The sequence below is a fragment of the Ambystoma mexicanum genome, chromosome 3q (genome assembly GCF_040938575.1).
Source record: "Ambystoma mexicanum isolate Mex_15411 chromosome 3q, UKY_AmexF1_1, whole genome shotgun sequence".
NCBI classification, from domain to species: Eukaryota; Metazoa; Chordata; class Amphibia; order Caudata; family Ambystomatidae; genus Ambystoma; species Ambystoma mexicanum.
Genome location: NC_090926.1, coordinates 808365188 through 808377376, shown reverse-complemented (window position 1 = coordinate 808377376; position 12189 = coordinate 808365188). Strand labels below are relative to the sequence as shown.

General features: G+C 44.5%; 1 protein-coding gene across 12 annotated transcripts in view; it reads right to left on the bottom strand.

Moving 5' to 3' along the window:
* CACNA1G (calcium voltage-gated channel subunit alpha1 G) overlaps positions 1–12189 on the bottom strand; it is a 1457373-nt gene that overhangs the window by 208286 nt on the left and 1236898 nt on the right. For all 12 annotated transcript variants that reach the window (XM_069654906.1, XM_069654897.1, XM_069654896.1 and 9 more), the window contains 3 exons: positions 4423–4549; positions 3725–3850; positions 2819–2908 (listed from right to left, as the gene is read on the bottom strand). In XM_069654906.1, coding sequence (XP_069511007.1) covers positions 2819–2908; positions 3725–3850; positions 4423–4549 — 343 coding nt within the window. The remainder of the gene's footprint in view (positions 1–2818; positions 2909–3724; positions 3851–4422; positions 4550–12189) is intronic.

The window sequence follows — 12189 nt, the reverse complement described above, 5'->3', positions numbered from 1 at the left end:
CGAATGCGGCGAGGGAAGATATTGGGGGAGGGGAGGGATTCAAGATTGCATACCTTGAGAGGGAAGAGATGGGAGGGGGCAGAGGCACCTATGATATGGCATGTTATCTGTGGTTGAAGAGGTGTTCCATGGATAAATGAGTCTTTAATTCCATCTGCAATGGGTAGATTGTTGGGGCAAGTTCATTGTGGGCGGGGCTAGCATTCTAGGTTATGATATCATATGATATGCAATTTATAACGCGCCTGTACACTAGTGTTTCTAGGTTTGTGAGAAGGCATATTCAGTGTTTTCTTTTTTGCATGGCTGGGCTTGGATTCTGGCTTTATTGTATCTTCTGGTGTTGCGCTGTTCCCCATGGAAGTAAATAGCTTGACCTGGATGAGGCAAGTCTTGAAGATGATGAGGTGGCCAAGGAGGATACCTCCTATATTAGTCCTGCGATTAGCCGTGGAGCTGAGTGTAGTTCGCCTATCAGGGTTGCCAGGCAGTGTGTTGCTGCTTCCAGGTCAAATGTGACTGGAGCCTGGGTGGTTCATCGGGAATCTGCTTTATGTCGGAAGTGTTTTAGTCTTTGTGGGAGGTATCGCTTATGTATCAAGGCTTCATTATTTTATGGCCATGCTGGTCTCGATGGACAGGTTGTTGTTGAGGAAGAATCCTATTATGTTTGGAGAAAGTTATCTAGTTGGGTTTAGGTGAGACTTTCCTGGGCCTGTGCTTATTTGTCTAGTTGGGTCTAGGTGAGAATTTCCTGAGCCTGTGCTTATTTGTCTAGTTGGGTCTAGGTGAGACATTCCTAGGCCTGTGCTTATTTGTCTAGTTGGGTTTAGGCGAGACTTTCCTGGGCCTGTGCATATTTGTCTAGGTGAGACTTTCCTGGGCCTGAGCTTATTTGTCTAGTTGGGTCTAGGTGAGATTTTCCTGAGCCTGTGCTTATTTGTCTAGTTGGGTCTAGGTGAGACATTACTAGGCCTGTGCTTATTTGTCTAGTTGGGTCTAGGTGAGACTTTCCTGGACCTGTGCTTATTTGTCTAGTTGGGTCTAGGTGAGACTTTCCCGGGCCTGTGCTTATTTATATCGTTTGCGATGAGGATGAACTTGAGGATGACCTCGATATTCAGTCCTGGATGAGCAAGAGGCATTCCTTGAGTCTGTAAATGTCTCTGATTGTGGGAACCTTTAGCTCTAGCAGTGTGCCTTTGGTGTATTTTTTTATTTTCTATTTTTTTTTATTGTGCATATTAGTCAACATTTCAACTTTTTACACTTTGGTGTATTGCTGCCTCTTGATAGGACATCAATGCACTGCCCAAAGCAGAAATCACTGAAAACAGCAAGTTCATCTCTTGGACATTGCACAGACTTGAACATGGATAACCGGTAAGGCATAAGGGGAGTCGGAAGTGAAGGAATGGAGCGGGTTAGTTCATGAGGTGGGGCAAAAGGGGACACAAGATAGAGAAAGGAAGCACTATAACGTAGATACAGAAGGAGAGGCAAGATGAAGGGCAGTAAAGAGGCAGCACAGGGCTTTGGTAAAGAGAGAGTTGTAAGCGGAAGCCCAGGGAAGGTAATGTCACGTAAATTAATAGGCAAATTAAAGGCAATGTGGTGAAGGGGAGATAGAGGAGATGGGCAAAGGGAAAGTAGTGGAGGGGAGGAAGAAAAAAGGATTGAAGGGTAGTAGTGATTGGCTCCCATCCACAGAAATGAAGCAATTCACTTTAGATACACAATGCTTTGACCTAATTCTAGTCAACATGAGCAGGTATTCAGTGCTCATGATTTCAAAGACATCAGTGAGACGGAGAGGAGAGTGGACAGCCCCAATCCACACAAGCAATATGCTGGCCCTACAAGTATCTTCAACTCTCTGGCACCTGGGGAGTAAGGCAAGGGAGTGCTTTACTCAAGTGTAGGGTTAGTCGAGGCTGGCTATCAAGAGTACATAGGCGAGACATCTGGAGTGTAAACAATGATGACAAGGTGCACACTCTGGTTCCCAGTCAAGTTTTCCTGCTGTAGCAACAAATTGTCTTTTCCTCCAAACGTTTTCTTGACTCCATCAATCATCAGGGTGGCTGTGTTTCTTTTCCTTTTCAGGTGTTTCAGGTTAATTCACATTGATGTCTCTAAGGATTCTGGTACTTGTATTCTCACACTTTTTTCAATTGCAGGTGACTGGGCATCATCTGGAGTGCTAGCGCCATCGTAGGGAGCTGCATGCATCAACTACAGAAGCTTTATGACATCTCGCTCTGTAAAGTGCCCGTAAGGTGGTAGCTTCGTTTACTCCATTTAGGCAGCCAGAAAGACATTTAGGCAGACCCTTCCCGGATATCATGAAGATATTCTGAGCTCAGGAATGAGAGACAGTGCAGTAATAAAATATTTAGAGGAAAGGGGGAAGGATTGCACGATGCCAACAGTTTGGGTGCCTCTCGAGAAGAGATTTCATGTGTGCCCTTGAATGGAAGGCTTTCCGATGCAAAAGTCTGACCAGTTGGCTTGATCAACCTGTTCATTAAAGCGTGGAAAATATTTGCTCTTAAAATACGCCACACGTCTGGTCCAGGGTTGTCCAACTCCAGGTCTCGAGGGCTAGACCCATGCCGGCTTTTCAGGATACCCCTCATTTAATATTCATGAGACAAACATGCATTCAATGATTCTAAATGTATGCACATTTTTCCTCATGAGGGATATCCTGAAAATCTGTCACGATTCCGGCTCTCAAGGACCGGAGTCGGACAACCCTGGCTGCTGCCGTCTTTGTGCAAAACAATCATTATCAGTTGAAGCAAACCGAACATACCTGCTGATCCACTCCGGCCGCATCGAGGCCATCGTACATAATGTCCACCCAGCCATCCTTGGAGGCCAAGACAAAGAGAGACATCAGGGCCTAGACACAAAATGGAGCCAAGTTAGAGTTGTGTCCAAGATCCCACCTCATTACGTGCTGGCCATACATTGCCGCTCTTTCAGCATTCTGAATATCTTGTTCTATGACAGCCAGGTGTCGTGTCACATGCTCCCACATTGCATACACACGATCAGGGCAGTGCTTCTGAAATACTCTCCTAATTGCTCCCACTTCAGCACATTTCACTTTATGCTGTTTGCCAGGGAATAGGTAAAATACCCAGTAATACTGTGTTGGCATCTTTTTACCACACCCCACCTGGCTTAAACGTGTCTCACGAAACCAGCATTGTATATCACTATTTCTGTGGCATGCAGAACTCTTCAGTGTTCCAAAAGAAGGCATGAGTAGGCCAAACTGTCTTTTTTCTCCTTTGAATTCTGGGACTTGGAGTTTTGCATTTTACATTATAAATGCGGGAGTACAATTCTTAGAACGCAAAAAGCAAAATCAGGACTGAGATGCATGCAACTGAAATGGGCTAACTTGAGACCCCCGTCACCTCACGGCATGTGCAGGGGTGGACAGGGAACCAAAGTGGCGCCATTTCACACCTTGCAAGCCAAAATAGCATGTTAATTGTGTTTTTTGCATGCATCAATACAAACAATTCCAATTGCTCTCAGAAAATTGAGGCCCGTGGTGGAGAGGTCCACAGGGAAATCTCCCGACTTCCCTGGAGGCCAGTCCAGCACTGGACAAGAGCAGTCCTGGTCATATTTAAGTAATACATGCACCCAGCTGCATCAAACACACATTCAAGTGGAATAGGAATAAGGAGGACTTCCAACACACCTGACCCAGATTGTCGAAATTGTATTTGTGCCTCGCCCATTTGTACTTGGCATCCAGACAGTCCGATTTATTGGTGACATTTCTGGTATCTTCCCCCAGGCAGTAAAAAAACTTGCCCTTGAAGAGCTGGAAAGAGAACGAAGGCAGGTAAGAAGCACTCGAGTTAGTCTAGAAATAGCCCACTCTCAAATTCTTTCACAAACCCCTCTGATTAGTCCAATGGTTTCTCTGAGCTTTCTCTGTATGGCTTAAGGACATCTCATACCGCTACTGCAATCGTGAAGCTATCGCAAACCAGGACCTTGTGTTACTCTTCTGGGAGTAGGTGTCAAGTCTTCGATATGGTATGGTATGATTGTTTATTTATATAGTGCCTAGACACAACGTGTTTCAAAGCGCTTCAAGGCAAGGGAGGAAACAAGGGAAAATACAATGACATTCTTACAGGCCATGAACAGTAAGGATGTGAAATGAGTACTCAGCCTGACGACATTTCAGATAGTGCAAGAGCTAAGACATAGATAAGGAAGGGAGGGGGAAAGTGGGAAGGAAATGGAAACAGACAGGCGACTACTGTACTAGGCCTGACAACATTTCTGGTAGAGCTGGAGAAAAACAAAAGGTGAGGGAGAGGTGTGCAGAAAGGCAAGGGAACAAAACAAGTGACTATCCTGCGGAGTCCTGCCTAGCTCACATACCTGGACCCCCAGAATTCCGAAAATGATGAAGAAGGCACAGCAAATCACCACGATGTTCCCGATGGGCTTCAGGGAGGACATGAGAGTTTCCACGACCAGCTTCAGCCCTTGGGCTCGGCTGATGACCCTGAAACCAGGAGAAGAGAGACACATCTAAGAAGCATTGACACTGCAAGAGCGTCTGAAATACACGGCATAGGCGGTCGGCAGGCGTTCACCATATGCCTTTGCTCTGCCATCATTTGCTCTGGTGCAACACTTTGCATGAATAAGAATAAATACATTCAGCACAGAATGATCGCAATGAAGTACATCATCCAGTCCATTTCCTTAGCCTTCTGCTACGCCCATGACAACACTGGCAAATTGGGACTGTGCCACCAAGTAGCCAAAAGTAAAAAAAGGGCATGCCACACGATGAAAGCGCAGCATGCCAGATAGATGCAGTAGTCGGGCCATTGCAACCCTAGGCTGCTGATAACCCGAACACTCTACCCCAAGCCCATTCAGTCACTCTATGCGCTACATTCTCACATGAATAATGCTTAGAATTACAAACTGTGGAGTGAGGTGCGATAGAGTTCACAAGGGCTATGAGAGGTAGATGTGTCCGTGGTCCATTGCATGGAGGAGAAAGATCTGCATCGCTGCTAATGATCTGCTCATTCAAAAGACAATGTTCAGCACTAGCCCAGCATGAAAAGGAATATCTAGAGGTTTTTCTGCATGACATCAGAGCCGAAGACAAGAACATGGACGTGGGGTGGGACTAATGAGAATTCATCTGACGCTACGACGCCCTATCAGCTTGCAGCACTGGCTTCATCACCTCAGAGGGTGTCCATTCTTTTTCACCCGTATAGCCTGCACAGGGCGGAGACCCCACCAGCGGATACAAGGCCATCTAGAAAATAGGTATTCCACGTTAGAAATGATATGGGAAGTTTGTAAAAAGTGAAAATTCAAGTAGTAATCTAGTGAGGAATTTTGATATCTACATTTCATTTTTCTCTCTTTTGAATTTGCAGACTCATTGGAATTCCAAGGTCTAAAAGACTGGCAGCCTTTCTGCCCTCCTTATGTGGTCAACTAGAAGGTCAGATGATACAATGTCATGTGGAATAAGGTGGAGAGAGAGAGAGAGAGAGAGAGAGAGAGAGAGAGAGAGAGAGAGAAGGCACTACATCAGCTTCTGTTGCGTCCGCTACACCTACTCCCCTCTAAACCTGTGCGGCAGAGAGAGAGAGCCGTTCTGCCCTCCTTATGTGGTCAACTAGAGTTGCTTGTCAATCTTGTAGAGTCCCTAAGGCTGTTCTCAATTCAATGTGGGTAACTCTTCTGTAGGTCAAGCAAGCAACTTTGCCAACCGGCAGCTAGAACAACATGGGTTAAAATTCCCCAAGATATACAATCATTGCCTTGATAAAGACCCTTCTGGGTTGAAACACGTGTCGGCTGACCACCTTCTTTTTACTATATGTCGACATTTTGGACAATAAAAACCACATGTAAAGACACAGCAACCTGCGTGAGATACTTTTTATTTACAAGGGTCAAATATAACATAACTTACTGCAAGGTAACCAGGACTTCTTTGTACAAAATTCCATAAAGGGGGCATTGGGTTTGCCCCTTCCTCCCTGTGAACTTGCAAAGAAACACCAGAGAAAGAACTACACACATAGAGCTCAGCACAGGAGCGTTCAAATTCTAGAACCCATTTCCCTCTCTCTATAAGAGACAAACAACTTTCCCTAGAATGCAGGTGTGTGCTCCTATTAGAGAGGAAGACTAACAGCAAACTCCCTTGCTAGCAAAATGGGAACCCTAAAACTAGGGAGGATACTGTTTCACGAAGGTCCTGCTGTAGGTCCCAATCTTTAAACATTCCAAGACAAACCCGGAGTGAACTTGATACTTATTTTGATGAACATAGCAGAAATAATTTTTAAAGTTGCCATTCACCTACAGCAAACTCCATTCTGATTGTATTCTTAATTTCTCATAAATGTTAATGTTCTATTTTCTTCTTTTTTGTATTTTAGTTTATTAAAAAAACTTTAAACAAGAAAGAGATCGACAGCCAAGGTTCTTTCCGATCATCATGTCCATTAGATCAACAAAGTTCATCACAGTCGAACCCCTATGTCATCAATCTTCAAACATTCCTTTAATACATTAATTGACACAATTACCAGGGAGATCTTCTCCCCCAGTCCTCTATTAAAGGTGTTGGTAGACTATTCAATGATGAGGGGCATTCAATCTCAAGAGCAGTTACGAGTAGTCTCAGTGCATGGAGCTTCGTCATCAATAAGGAAGAAATCAGTATCTTGATAGACAAAGCAAACCGTTCCAGGGCCGGATGGCCCGACGGCCTTGCCAACGCACTACTAAAAAAAGACCCTGATTATTGGGCTGATTTCATGGTACAATTGTTCAAGAAAATTAACAACACTAAGACGATCCCACAATCCTGGACCAAATTCATTGTGGTACCAATTTATAAGAGGGGCGATAGGTCTGACCCTATCAAATATAGACCTATCGCCCTCCTTGATGTGGTTGGAAAACTGTTCTCAGCAATTGTACTAAAGGAACTAAACATGTGGAGTAAGGCTTTGAACCACCAGGATCCCTGGCAAGCTGGATTTAAAAAAGGCACAGGAACATCTTTAAACCTATTCCTGGTTAACCTCTTTAAGTGCATGATAAAAAGCTCCACGACCAACAACAAAATTCATATTGCCTCGATAGATCTGGCACATGCCTTTGACTCCATAGATAGGAACATCCTCTGGTTTAAACGGCAAAAATGGGGTTGCCCGTCACACCTAAGAGAACCGTTGGAACTACTTCACAATTCAACTACTATCAGAGTATGACTTGACAAGAGGGGAACCCTTTCCAAGGAAATCTCGACTTCAAAGGGCCTAAAACAGCTATGTAGCCTGGCCCCTGCAATTTTCAACCTCTACACATCCGTCATTGATGAAGAGTTTCTAAATGTTAGATGTTTCCCACTGCGAATCTCTGGAATAGCAGTGGGAAGACTCCTCTATGCAGACAACCTCAAACAGAGATCGGTCTGCAAAGACAGTTGGATGCACTGGCAATCTACATTGACGGTAATGCGTTAACAATGAATCCAAACAAATCAAAAATCTTAACGCTAAGCAATGTAAGGTGCCCACAACACTCTAAAAAAGCTTGGTTCCTTAAACGGGAGAAATTCTCCAAAGTGGCAGAAATAACATACCTCGGCCTGTCTTTCAACAAGAGCACCACTTATTCCTTTGGCCTGGAAATACTAAAATATAAAGCCAGGAATCTGACTACTCAGGCTAGAATCATCAAACAGGTATGGTAAATGTTCCCTGTCCCCGGTCATCGAGTTTCACAAACTCAAGGTAATGTCAATACTTTCATACGGAACAGAAATGCAATTAAGGCTGGCAGGTTCAGCTTGGCGACAGGCTGAGGGAATCTTCTGGAGAAGAACTCTCGATCTGCCCAACTCATTGCCAGTTGAACTAATTCAGAGAGAGTTAGGCTTGATATCTTTGCATGCTGATCTGGAGTGGAAAACACTATCTCTTCTTCGCAAATGTGTGGACCCCCGGGAGAGGGAGGCTTCGATTTACTGCACCACGCCCTAAAGAAAACCCAGGAAAGATCCCTGATTGAGTGGAAAAGCATATGCTCAGAAACACTCCAAAGGTTGGCCCTCTCAGAAGATACTCTGCTGGAAAATCCAGGACCCGTGAAAAGAAAACTACTTGACCTTGACTGGATAATCAAAAATGACAGGATTACCTCATCCAAAATAGGAGGTGAATTGGGAAGTCTATCTGGGAAAAGAGGGGACACATTGAGTTACATTAAGAAATTTCCCTCGCCTATTCTAAGAAAAGAGTTCCTGAGACTTCGCCTCAATCTCTTCCCCACCAAAGAAGTAACTGAGAGATAACGGACAGAAAGTGAGCACAATTATACATGTAGACTATGCACAGAACCAGAAAGCTTTGAAGGACACAAGGACAAAACACCTGGGTGAATTAAAAAAAACTGCTTTACAAGGTCCCCAAGAGAAACTTGGCTTCTCTTAATGCAAGGGAGAAGAACCACTGTAACACTGGGCTTTTTGGCTTTTTTTTAAAGACATCTCAAACAGGTTTTTGAAATTGCAAATGAGTTCCATCGTACCAAAGGTGAATTAACAAAACGACATTGAAACCTGGACTGTGTGGTTATCTACCTGGTTTTGACACTGTATTTGTACGTGATAGGCTCATACACCTTCCCCTGGTGTTCTTTTTATTTCATTGCATCGTCGCCATTTTAATACTTTGTATGTTTTGTTTTTTCTTGAAATGATTTACTGGCTTTTTTCTGAACAATTAATACATTGTAAAATCATTTTTATGGTGTTCAAAACTAGCATACAAAGTTTAAAATTGTAAACTACGAAATGCTAATAAAAAACTTTTAAAAAAATAAGGTGTGCGAGTACGATCCAGAAATTGTGCAAAGAACCTTGTTCTTAGCTCCGTCAACACCGTACGGTACAGGCCGTGAAGATATATTCTAAATCTTCACGAGTACCATTGCTGCTGCAGAATCTACAGATCTCATCTCTCGGCTCTGTTCTGTTTCTCACTGCTAGGATCTTCCTCGTATTATGCACGTTCAGTCTTATCCTCATGAATTGGGTCCTATAATGGGGATCTGGGAATGTTCTAACATAGCTTGGTATCTTCCCCAGAGCTCTGATTTCCGATGCTGAGTTTCTGTGTAGTTTATATATATATTGGTTTGTGCCTTCACAGGTTTGAATCTAATCATATTCCCTCAATTTCTTTTATACCTTGTTCGGATTTCTATGCAGGTCGTCCGGAGTGGAATTAACCTGCTCCAGAAGATCTCTACATCCGGTGGGCCATTTTTGCACAGCTTTTTCAGGACCTTTTTCCAGTTAATGTTCTTTTTTATTCATAAAAGAATGTTTTTAATGTAGCCCCCTAGGGTACCGCACCTTCTGTCCGCAAACGGATACTCTGCTTTTCAACTGCGATTTGCACTGGTAATTACTTCTCTCCTCTTCCCACTTCACTCGTTCCCATGGGCTAAGCTTCCTACTATGGGCTCGAACCTATGTTTTTTCATTGTTTTTGCAACGTTGACACTATTATTATTGGCAATGCGCCTTTGTGTCTATTTCTGATCTGCAGACATGAAGGCCAGCTGAGTAACTGAATTGACCCCTTTCAGCATCTTTTGGCACCAAGAATTATTTCCCTGCTTCTCAGCTGCTTCTTTGTCACTCCCTCACCTGCGCCTTTTGTACAGAATTATTTTCCTGCTTCTCAGCTGCTTCTTTGTCACTCCCTCACCTGCGCCTTTTGTACAGAATTATTTCCCTGCTTCTCAGCTGCTTCTTTGTCACTCCCTCACCTGCGCCCTCTGTGCAAAATTATTTCCCTGCTTCTCAGCTGCTTCTTTGTCACTCCCTCACCTGCGCCCTCTGTACAGAATTATTTCCCTGCTTCTCAGCAGCTTCTTTGTCACTCCCTCACCTGCGCCCTTTGTGCAGAATTATTTCCCTGCTTCTCAGCTGCTTCTTTGTCACTCCCTCACCTGCGCCCTTTGTACAGAATTATTTCCCTGCTTCTCAGCAGCTTCTTTGTCACTCCCTCACCTGCGCCCTTTGTACAGAATTATTTCCCTGCTTCTCAGCAGCTTCTTTGTCAATCCCTCACCTGCGCCCTCTGTGCAGAATTATTTTCCTGCTTCTCAGCTGCTTCTTTGTCACTCCCTCACCTGCGCCTTTTTTACAGAATTATTTCCCTGCTTCTCAGCTGCTTCTTTGTCACTCCCTCACCTGCGCCCTCTGTGCAGAATTATTTCCCTGCTTCTCAGCTGCTTCTTTGTCACTCCCTCACCTGCGCCTTTTTTACAGAATTATTTCCCTGCTTCTCAGCTGCTTCTTTGTCACTCCCTCACCTGCGCCCTCTGTGCAGAATTATTTCCCTGCTTCTCAGCTGCTTCTTTGTCACTCCCTCACCTGCGCCCTCTGTGCAGAATTATTTCCCTGCTTCTCAGCAGCTTCTTTGTCACTCCCTCACCTGCGCCCTCTGTGCAGAATTATTTCCCTGCTTCTCAGCTGCTTCTTTGTCACTCCCTCACCTGCGCCCTCTGTACAGAATTATTTCCCTGCTTCTCAGCAGCTTCTTTGTCACTCCCTCATCTGCGCCCTCTGTGCAGAATTATTTCCCTGCTTCTCAGAAGCTTCTTTGTCACTCCCTCACCTGCGCCCTTTGTGCAGAATTATTTCCCTGCTTCTCAGCAGCTTCTTTGTCACTCCCTCATCTGCGCCCTTTGTGCAGAATTATTTCCCTGCTTCTCAGCAGCTTCTTTGTCACTCCCTCACCTGCGCCCTTTGTGCAGAATTATTTCCCTGCTTCTCAGCAGCTTCTTTGTCACTCCCTCACCTGCGCCCTTTGTACAGAATTATTTCCCTGCTTCTCAGCAGCTTCTTTGTCACTCCCTCACCTGCGCCTTTTTTACAGAATTATTTCCCTGCTTCTCAGCTGCTTCTTTGTCACTCCCTCACCTGCGCCCTCTGTGCAGAATTATTTCCCTGCTTCTCAGCTGCTTCTTTGTCACTCCCTCACCTGCGCCCTCTGTGCAGAATTATTTCCCTGCTTCTCAGCAGCTTCTTTGTCACTCCCTCACCTGCGCCCTCTGTGCAGAATTATTTCCCTGCTTCTCAGCTGCTTCTTTGTCACTCCCTCACCTGCGCCCTCTGTACAGAATTATTTCCCTGCTTCTCAGCAGCTTCTTTGTCACTCCCTCATCTGCGCCCTCTGTACAGAATTATTTCCCTGCTTCTCAGCAGCTTCTTTGTCACTCCCTCACCTGCGCCCTTTGTGCAGAATTATTTCCCTGCTTCTCAGCAGCTTCTTTGTCACTCCCTCATCTGCGCCCTTTGTGCAGAATTATTTCCCTGCTTCTCAGCAGCTTCTTTGTCACTCACTCACCTGCGCCCTTTGTGCAGAATTATTTCCCTGCTTCTCAGCAGCTTCTTTGTCACTCCCTCACCTGCGCCCTTTGTACAGAATTATTTCCCTGCTTCTCAGCAGCTTCTTTGTCACTCCCTCACCTTTGTCACTCCCTCACCTGCGCCCTTTGTGCAGCGTGCCATACATGTACGCTATAGAAATCCTACAGATACACGTCTCTGTAAATCCAAATTTGACGAGGAGCTCCTTGGCTAATGTTCACAAAAGGGAACTTGGATGCCTTGTGTGCATTTTTGTGCGCCCATTGTGGGCCTTATGAAGGCATTCAATATATGCCGATCGAGGGCGTAATGGTCTACAATACGGGTTTGCACATGTACTAAAATCTTTCAATGATTGATAGGGGTTGGTTAGATTGTGCATAGCTCTATAGGATATTTTTTTTTGGTTTAGCTTTTATTGTTTAGTATTTCTCCTTTGGCTATTCATTTGTGGAACAGATTTGCAAAATGGACAAAAAGGGTGAGAGTAATTTTGCTTTACATGTGGATGATTTAATTGTGACCTTAATCATTTTTGATACGATCTTAATAACATTGAAATTGTATGGAGGTGAAGGGTATGTCCTAGATGATGATGAGTGGTGTAAAGTAGCTCTAATTGCACATCTGACGATCACGTGTTGGAATGATTGATCTTTAAAATTCATCAGGTTGCACTCCTTTTGCTTTTTAAATGAAAATGA